Source organism: Sarcophilus harrisii, chromosome 3, assembly GCF_902635505.1.
Source record: "Sarcophilus harrisii chromosome 3, mSarHar1.11, whole genome shotgun sequence".
Classification (NCBI taxonomy): Eukaryota; Metazoa; Chordata; class Mammalia; order Dasyuromorphia; family Dasyuridae; genus Sarcophilus; species Sarcophilus harrisii.
In genome coordinates this window covers 195,764,857-195,775,151 of record NC_045428.1, presented here as the reverse complement: position 1 = coordinate 195,775,151, position 10,295 = coordinate 195,764,857, and the positions used below count along the sequence as shown (strand labels likewise).

General features: G+C 37.4%; 1 protein-coding gene across 3 annotated transcripts in view; it reads right to left on the bottom strand.

Annotated features, from left to right (window-relative positions):
- Positions 1 to 744: 744 nt before the first annotated feature.
- CTPS2 (CTP synthase 2) overlaps positions 745 to 10,295 on the bottom strand; it is a 156,375-nt gene continuing 146,824 nt past the window's right edge. For all 3 annotated transcript variants that reach the window (XM_031958951.1, XM_031958952.1, XM_031958953.1), the window contains 2 exons: positions 3,019 to 3,129; positions 745 to 1,028 (listed from right to left, as the gene is read on the bottom strand). In XM_031958951.1, coding sequence (XP_031814811.1) covers positions 3,060 to 3,129 — 70 coding nt within the window. In that variant the 3' untranslated portion in view covers positions 745 to 1,028; positions 3,019 to 3,059. The remainder of the gene's footprint in view (positions 1,029 to 3,018; positions 3,130 to 10,295) is intronic.

Sequence of the window (10,295 nt, the reverse complement as noted above, 5' to 3'; positions counted from 1 at the left end):
TCACAGAGAAATCCTTGCATTTCCTGCATGTTTTGCTGACAATCCTGATGACATGACTGTACATGAATAAACTATATCAGATTGCTTTCTATCTTAGGGAGGGTGGAAGTAAGGGAGAGAGGGAGAGAAATTTGGGACTCAAAATCTTACAAAAATTAATGTTAAAAACTAGATTTACAAATAATTGGAAAAACAAAATAATATTGATAGTACTGATGACAATTTCAATTGGTTAGTTCTGTTTTAATCTTATAAAATGGTGAGAAATTTATAGTTGGGTACCTTCATATAATGCTTGGTATCTGATAGCACTACTCAGAACTATTATTTTACCAACTCTTTCCCCCCACCCAAATTACACAGCATCTGAATAAATTCTACTTTCAAGGGGAAGAAATACACGCATACCCACAAAATACTCCAAATCTTCCCATGCATAATCAATAGTAGAAATCAGACAATATAATAGAATTGATGACTGCTTTATTTGCATGTTAATGGGAAGGAATACTAAACAAGATGAAAGATATAAGCAAGTTTAGGAACCATTTGATAGAGTGTTCCGTTTGATAAAAAGCCTAAGGTTTTGGTTTTAAAATGAGTTACAATATATCTTGCCTACTGCCTTTTCCACAGAACATGTCTTACAGAGTTCAATTAACATAAAGTCATTGTTCAATTTTCATGAATCTCTTTTTCATCATGGTAAACAGGACCAAAAAAGAAAAAAAACAACAAACCCGATACATTAATATTAAAGAGTTTTATTTTCTTTCTGATAAGGCAATGGAGCCAACAATAGCCTTTGCAAGGAGGACAATAGAAGGGAGATGGAAATCATTTTTTTCTTTTTTCTTCCTTTCTTTGTGTGGAATTGGAATTAGATTACTACAATAGCTTTAACTCTCAAATCTATCTGTTGAAAGAGTAAAAAGAGTTGTAGTAGTAGGAAAAAGGGTAGGAAAAGGTTTGTATGTTGTGCCATTCATTCCAGCAGTTTCTTCAATTGACTTCAACAGATCTGTAGGCTAAAAAAAAAAGTGAGAAATATAATTATAAATTTAACAGTTCTTTAAGACTGATGGCTATTCATCACTCCACATTTAATATCATCCATCCTTTAGTGTCTTTATAAATGAGGACTAGTATGAAAACTCCTCTCTTTTTTCTTGGCAGATAATTTCAATCTTTCTCATTGCAACATGGATTAATGACATGAGAGTAACTTTTCTTTAGTAGTCAAAAAGGCTCCATTAAGATCTTAAAACTGTACCCTGAACTACTAGGTCATTTTTCCTTGCTAAAAGGTTCATCCATTTCCATGCCTACCTTAATCCTTATAGGGATATCATAATTATTAGCTGATGTCTCTGAGCTTAAAAGTTAATAAAATTACTCTGTGTAGACTCTCCAATAAAGTAAATTAAAGCCTCAGGGAGAAAAAAATTTGCTTTCGTAATCTACCTGCAAGCTTGTTGCAGCCTTTAACCTCTAATGAGGTAAAACTGTTGTTTTACCCTCAACAAAAAACTGACCACACTTCCATGATAAATGTGGTCACCTCCATATATGATCCAAAGGCCTCTTATTTTTCATTAAGTGAGATGGGAGGGAAGGAGGGAAAGAGGGAAGGGAGGGAAGGGAAGGAATGGAAGAAAGGGAAGGAAGGAAGGTGGGAAAGGGGGGAAGGGGGGAAGGGAGGGAGAGAAGGAGGAAGGGAGGGAGAGAGGGAAAGAGGTGGGGGAATATAATTTCATGTACTATCCCCATTTTATTTTGTGTTATCAAAATTCAGAAGAAAAATAAATAAAAATGAATCAAGGGATATGATGAAAATGTTGGGGGGGGGTAAGGATTAAAGACATTATACAAAGTTCTCCCTGAGTACAAAAGAGTAAAGAAGAAAAATAATGAAGGCAATCCATTAGTAGTATCCCTCAAATCTCTTCCCCAACCAATAAACCTCTAGTCAAGTATTTTCCCTCATCTATCCCTGGAGCTAGACAACAAGTATTTATCAAGTACCTACTAAGCACCAGATATTGTGTAAGGATATTAAGAAATGCAAAAACATTCCCTGACTTCAAGAAGCAAACAATTTCATGGCAGAGACAACATGTAAACAACTACCAGCAAACAAAATATGTACAGGATATTGAGATAATTACAGAGGGTATACACCAATATTAAGAGGGATTAGAGAGAGCTTCTTGTAGAAGGCAGGACTTTTGCTGAGACTTGGGGAAAAAAAAAAGCTAGTAAAACGAGCAGGCAAGAGAAAAGGAGGGAGAGCATTCTAGAGATGGAAGACAATGAAAACAAATGTTGTTGGGAGATGCTTTATTCAAGGAACAATAAAGAAGCCAATATCACTGAATTACAGAATATGTGGGGGAAGAGGGAAGGAGATGAGGAAGGCAAAGTATAAGAAGACTTGGAAAAGTAGGAAGGAGCTAAGTTATGAAGAGTTTTAAAAACCAAACAGAGGGTTTTATATTTGATCCTGGAGCTTTGTTCTTGGAATCAGTGGATTTTATTGAATAAAGGGGTGACATGGTCAGATTTATATTTTAGGATGCTTACTTGGATACCTGAATGGAGGATGAATTGAAATAGAAAGACTTGAGACAAGGAGATAAACCAGAACGCTACTGCTACAGTCTAAGTATGAGAGCCTGCACCACGATGATAACGGTGTTATTACAGAGGAGGTGCATATAAAAGATGTTGTGAATGTCGGATCAATAGTTCTTGGCAATAGCTTGTATGTGGGGAGTGAAAGAGAATGAGGACTCAAGGATGACACTTAGATCGTAAATCTAGGCACCTCGGGTGACCAGAACAGTATAGTCCCTTGACTATAGACAGTACAGGCCTTTGATTTTTCAGCAGTTTAAGATAGTACAGGACTGAGAAAACACAGAGGGATTGTAATTCCAAGCATTGACTCATCATGAATACCCTGAATTCAAAAAAATAGTGAAATCTAAAAGTGAAATTAGAAAAAATTTCCCTTACCTGTTTGGGTCCTTTCTGTTGCAAAGAGTCACAAAGGAGTCTCAATTTGCTTCCATTTCAGAAACCCTTCTTTCTGGAAGACTGTCATCACTAAGGTCACTGTAGCTGTCACTGAATAGAAAGAATAAGTGATCTGAAACCATTCTAATTATAACCCTAAAGACCTCTACTATCTAATCTCAAAAGTTAAAACAATTAGCTATTGATACTTGGTTATGATGGTTTTTCATGATGACCAATCCACAATGTACAAAGACCTAGTTTTTGCTAAAAGAAAATGCTCATGTCCTAAATTGGAAATTATCAATTTAACATATATGCACTATTTTAATTTAAATTTCATATTTTAATGATTTTGAAACATGGCTTATGCTTCTAAAGCTTTAAACTAAAGCTATTTCCCTATTCATTCCCCCATCTCACCCTCAATACATATCTTTAGTTATTTACTAAAGGAATAAGAAGTGCTTTCTTTGTACTAAAGGAGTAATTTTTTTTAAATTGATAAGTGCTTTTTTCTTTTTTAAATTTAAAAAAAATTTAATGCAACAAGTATTTATTTTATTAATTTTTTCCTTCCTATCTTCTAAGCCCATTCCCCATGGAGCAAAACAAACAAACAAACAAAAAATAGCCCTCCAAATCCCTTGATATAGAGCTGCAGAGTTTGGAGGCAACAACAAATTCCCACAATCATGTTCTCAAAAATGTTTTTTTCTGAATTTTAAGTTGAGCACCTCCATCAGGAGGTGAGAAGTTTCATTTTCATTCTTACAGATCCTTGGCCTATCATTTTGTCAATCAGAGTTCTTAAAATCTTTCATAGTTGTATTTCTCTATCACAGTCATCACTATATAAATTGTTCTCCTGGTTTTCTTCACCTGGCTCTACCCTAAATGTATTAAGGTTTTCCCAGTTTCCTTTGAAACTCTCCATTTCATCATTTTTTATGACCCAATAATAAGCACTCCAATTATGAACTCTATTCACTTTAATAATACCAAAATCCTAAATTTTTTTGAAACTTGAGAATGTCATTTGTTCCATGTGGAAGGAAAGGGCTCTTCAACTTGCTTATATCCCTAATAGAAACAAGTTAGTCTGGAATTGCTAAGTGAGTTCATGATGCTGGAACAGCAGCAAGAATCAATGGTATAATGAGATTCCTTTCAATTCACAGCAATTGCTTATACTTTTTTCAACTTTCCTCTCTGGCTAGAAAGGACATAGCATATAGTTCAGTGACCTTATTACTATAGCTACTTACCTAATTAGAAAAGTACAAATGTGGTCCTGTCTGTTTAAAAAAATAAACCCATACACTTTCATAGCCTTAGTTCATTAACAGTACTAGAAACTCAAGATAAGGTACTGATCACATAATGATTCAAATTAGCAAGGAAGCTGCTAATTCTGTCTTCCTGCTAGAACCGGCAAATATTATGATATACCCTGAGATTAGGCTAAGGGAGGGGGGAAAATAATTTAATATATGTGCTTAGAAATGCCATATTCTGGTCTAACACCTCTAGTTTCTAGATTCAGCTTTAAAGCTACTTGCTGATGGAGACTTTTTTTTACTTCCTGATAACCACTGTTGTTAATACTCTCCAGCTTCTATTTTGCATATAACTTTGTATTGATTTATTTGTACTGACTTGTACATGTTCTTTCCCCAAGCCACCCAACAGAATGTACTTTCCAAGGGGGGCGGAGAGAATTTTGCTTCTGTCTCTGCCTTTGCATCCCCAGCACTTAGCACAGCCATTGTACATTATAAATAGTGAGAGAACAAATGAATGGGATAAGTTGATCACTTATAATTTTGAACCCCCTAGCAGATTCCTTGAAGATATATAAATAGAGTAAAGATCTCCAGATCCCAGAGAACTTTACATTTTAGAGAAGAACATTACACCTGTTTGGTGTAATGTTTCTTGGGGGGCTTCTGGAGGTAGCCTTTGTTTCAGTTCTAAGTAATCACCCCAAATGCAGCCAAGAATTAAAGTCCAGATCCTTTAGTGTTTCCTTCAAAATAGCCCGGTTAGCTTGCCTAAAGGCCTCTTTCTCTCCTTGGTTCTGAGAGCTCTTGCCACTAGTCCTTTGTCTCTTCCTGCTTCTGCCTCTAGCTCCCTCCAAATGTCTCCAGCCAGTACAGATCTTCGCTTTCTTTTGATTTTAGAACATAGGTGGTCATGACCTCTCCTTGACTTCTCAAGGAGGTGAGAACCCCCAAAAAGAAGGTGATCACGCCTTCCCTGACTGCTCAAAAAAAGAAGTGAAAACACTATAAAAAGAAGATGGTCACACCCTCCTGACATCTCAGGGAGATGAAAACACTAAAGGAAATGGGAAATCAAATCAGATTAGCGGGTTTCTAAAGGGGCTCACTTGAAACAGGTATACATAAATCCATCAATATGGGAGGTATTACACATAATTACAGAAATTACATAAGCACACAGCAATATAACACAGGCTAGTAGTAATGAAACAAATAACAAGAATCATCATGAGAATTTATACATGTCCATAAATCTTAGAAATAGTCCAAAAGGAATTCAATGTCCATTAATTCATGTGCCAAGAATCCAATAATTCCTGCAAGCTTTGAAGTACTGCAATAGTCTCATCTTGTGTTAGGGAATCCAATGATTCCTGAAGATTTTAAAGTTCTTTTAACAGTCTCATTGTCAGCCATGCTCTTTCAGTGTCAGATGTTTCTTAAATCTTCTCCTTTGTTTTGAGGTTTTTCTCTTTTTCTGTCTCTCTCCAAGTGCTCATTGCCACCCATCTGTTTCCTTCTCCATCTGTTTCTTTCTCTATCTGTAGGAACATAAGCAAACCCTCTCTCCCAGGCAGTTAACCTATCTAATTCCCTTCTATTTACCACTTTGGGGATTTCTCCTTATCAGCTGGCAATTACATTGGAGCTGTTTGCACTGGACACTGCCCTGTTCGGTTAAAAACCCTGTATTCTCCCCAACTGTAATCCTGATTACTTTTCTGTTGGTTGATCACATCAGAGTCCTGACCTTCTAAAGATTCTCTGGGTGTAACTTAGCTGCCATCATGCCCCACCTGTCTTGTGTATGATTTGGAGCTGGGCTCCGCCTCTCTTTTCCTTGAGTCAATCTACATTCAGAGGCCCAATGAAAGCCTTGGTTACATATTGGACATGGGTTTTTGAGTTTTATTCTCTCACCCTGTCCTCTCACTCTGTCTCTATATCTACACTGAGCTCTAAGATGTCCAACTTTTCCACATTGAAAACGAATTTCTCTAGAAGTCCTTTGCCAAGAAGGACCCTGTCTTTCCATGTTCTTCATAGTTTGGGTGTAATAAGCATTTGTGTCCACTGTGGCACAGCGTCTTAAGATCTCCTCTAAAGGAGCATCTTTATCTAGTCCATATATAATTGTTTTGCAAACCTCATTGGCATTTTCCTTAGCCAAATGTCTGGTCATTATTTCTGTGGCTGCATTATCTCCAATGGTTCTTATGACAGCTGTTTGTAAATGTCCCACAAAATCTGCAAAGGGTTCATTGGGACCTTGCTCTATTTTTGTGAAGGCTTTACTTCCATCTTTCTGTCCAAGGAGGGAACCCCAAGCTTTTATTGCAGCCTTAGAAATTTGCTCATACACTGGTGTGGGATAATAAATCTGTTCTGAATTCTCTGCATACTGACCTTCACCAACTAGTTGGTCAAAAGCTATTTGTACATTAGCTCCTGTTTGCCTGTTGCGTTGGGCTTGAATCCTACATAATTCATGAAACTCCGAAAGCCATAACAAATTTTGTCCAGGTTCTAAACATGTCCTAGCTATGGATTTCCAATCATTCGGGGTTAAGATTTCATAAAACAAACTAGAGGATATAGTCCCATAAAGAGTGCAATCCTTTTTCAAATTCTTAATTTTTTCCAAATTAAAGGAGTGTATCTTCTCCCTTTTTGACCTGAAGAGTCAAGCTCTTCAATCACAGGATATGCATTTATAAAATCAGATACATCTTGTTCTTCATTTTTTGCCTTAATTAATGTCTTTTCTAATCTTGTCATATTCTGCTTCACAGGAGATGCTGATTGTGTTTCTGCCTCTCCTTCCCCCTCTTTCTCCCTCCACCCATGAAAGGTTGGCTTTTCATAACCTTGACAATGCTCTCTAAACATTTTCCTTGTTTCCTAAACATCTGTCCCATCTTAGCTGAAATTCTACTTTAACTCTTTTAACAAAATTTCTTTGTTGTACTCATCCTAATTTCTGAGCTAAGAAGACTTTTCCACTGGATCAGGATCAGAGGCTTTTCCACTGAGATCAAAATCAGAGGCTTTTCCACTGAGATCAGGATCGGAGCTTTTCCACTGAAATCAGGGTCCTGTCAGTCCCACGGTCAGGTGCCAAAATGTGATGATGTTCCCTTCTTTTGTAAAATATGATGGTTCTCTGTGAGCAGGTTTCTTGGGGAGGTTTAATCACCTCAAATGCAGCCAGGGATTTAAGTACAGTCTTTTAGTGTCTCTTCCAAAATAACCCAGTTAGTTTCTTAGAAGCCTATCTCCCTCCTTGGTTCCAAGAGCTCTTGCAACTTGTCTTTTAGCTCTTCCAGCTTCTGCCTCTAGCTCAACTCCAACTCACGGCTTCTCAATCTCCAACTGACGTTCCCCTCTCCATTTTTTCAACTGAACTCTCCTGACTGAGCTCAGCTGTTTTTATGCTCTTTTAGAGGTGTAAACTCAAAGGTTGGCTCCTCTTCTGGGAGTGAGATTATGGGAGGTGTGAATTTGGATATCTCATACTGAACCCTGAAATCTCCCAAACGTGTGAACTAATGTGTGAGCTAATATGTGAACTCTCAAAGGTGTTAACTTAAGCATTGTTTCCATCAATTCCATTGAGTTATCACCTTGTTTCAAGTTCTGGCCCATAACACACAGAGGTGTTGTCCTTTTTGTGGGCTTGTCCTTTAGTGGGCTCCTTCATATACATACATATATATATATATATATATATTCATATATATGCTCTCTTCAAGGTGTGAATCTTGTGTAACTCTAATAAGTACTAAGTACATCAGAGAACTGTTAAGTACTATGCTAAATTAGATAGCATTCAGCTAACAGTTTGGAAAGTATTTGTTCTCCTACTATCACAAAGGTGAGAAGGATTTGGAAGGTTCATCAATTGAACAAGTGTTTGTTGGAGTTTTGGGGAAAGAAAATCCATAAGAATAAATCCAAAGTGGAAAATGGCATCTGCAACCAAAAAGAGAACTATGGAGATTGAATGTGGATCAAAAAATACTATTTTCACCTTTTTTTGGTTTATTTGTTTTTTCTTTCTTATGGCTTTTCCCTTTTGTTACGATTTTTCTTTTCTAACATGACATATGAAAATATGTAAAAAATGTATATACATGTATAACCCACATCAGATTGTTTATTAACATGAGGAAGAGGGAAGGAAGGAAGGGAGGGAGAAAAAAAATTTGAAACTCAAAATTATATGGTTGAGGTCTGGCACCAAACAATGGGGTTCAGTAACAATTCACATGTAAAGAATTCACAATGGCTTTCTCTTTGCCAAAAGGTACCTTTTTTATGAGAAAGAGTTACAGACAAAATGAAGAGGTAAAATGGAAACCAGGAGTGGTAAATATGAAATAGATTTGGGAAAGTATAAAATCAATTAGCAAGGAAAGGGGTTTTAAGAATTAATAATGCAAAAGACAAGTTCCCCAGGGGAATTCACAATTAGCCAAGAGAAATAGAATATGCCATGAGGTGGGAGTGTACACCACTGACTGGCAGGCTGAATCCATGAGGAGTTTAGCATCCTAAAAAGAGTATACAATGAGCACAAGGGAGGGGATGAGAGAAAAGATATGAAGAAGGGGTGAGAAAGAAGACACCATGAAATAGAATACAGTGGAACCAGCAATGATGGCACAGGACATGGGCAGATTTATAGAGAAAATTTAACCTCAGTGGTTTGACATGATATTTTGGTTTTCCAATTGAAATTAGAAAGGTGGGGTTTCCCAAGACCTCCACAGGGGTGGGACTGTAAGGCTGAGCTGATACCCATCAGTAACCTTTCCTGCTTGCCTCAGGGAGTATTTTAATCTTATAAATACTTCAGGTTTTCTCTGCCAACTCCACCCAGTTACCCAGGATTGTAGAGTGCTGAAACTCCAAAAAAGTATGCTTGAATGGAACACTTAAGGCTAATTACCTATTAGATGTGAGATAATGACTCTATTAGCATATATGTGAATAAATGGCTCTTCTCACTGTTTGGTGTTTGCTGAATGTTTGGTGTCAAGATAATCGTAGGCAAGGACTGGGGGGGGGGGGGGGGGGGGGGGGGGGGGGGGGGGGGGGGGGGGGGGGGGGGGGGGGGGGGGGGGGGGGGGGGGGGGGGGGGGGGAGGGGAGAGAGGGGGAGGAGGAGGAGGAGGAGGAGGAGGAGAAGGAGGCGGAGAGAAGAGGCCAGAGTGACTTGGGGGCAGGATGAGGAGAGAGCTTGGTGACTCCAGACTCCAGAATCCAGAATTCTGCTTGCCTGCCTCCTTCACTTCTTCCCCTAAAGACCAAGGACTTTAATTCATCCTGACTCTGGTTGACCTTAAGGCTCTCCAGGGAGCTAGTCTGTACTTTACACAGGACCTCATCAAAATTTTACAAAAGTTAAAGTTGAAAAATCATCTTTACATGTAATTGGAAAAAAATAATATACTATTTAAAAATAAAAGTTGAAAAATATTTTATATGTAATTGGAAAAATAATATACTATTTAAAATAATCTTTTAAAAAAATTATATCCAAAATAGACCTAGAAAACTCCTATCAAGAAGAAAACATTATTTTCCCACCAAAATCCACCCCTCTTTTCTAAACTTCCCCAATAACCATCAAGAATACCACCATCAATCTCCATTAATCTAAGTATGAAACCTCAGTTTTATCCTTGACTATTCTGTCTCACCAACCCCACATATCCTATCATTTGCTAAATCTCATGTGTCACTTCTGTATCCACAATGTTTGTCCAATTGCCCCTTCTCCACTTACATAGCTAGTCCAATAAACAATAAAAACATTGCATTCATGTCATATATACTTATATAAATAAATATACATTAGACTCTGCCCTCAAGGAGCTTACATTATAATGGGGAAAAGGAGAGATATTTCATTTTTATGTTTGTATCCTTAGCTCTTAGTATAATTTCTGAGAGATTTCACATAAAAACCTATAGGAAGGAAAGAGTC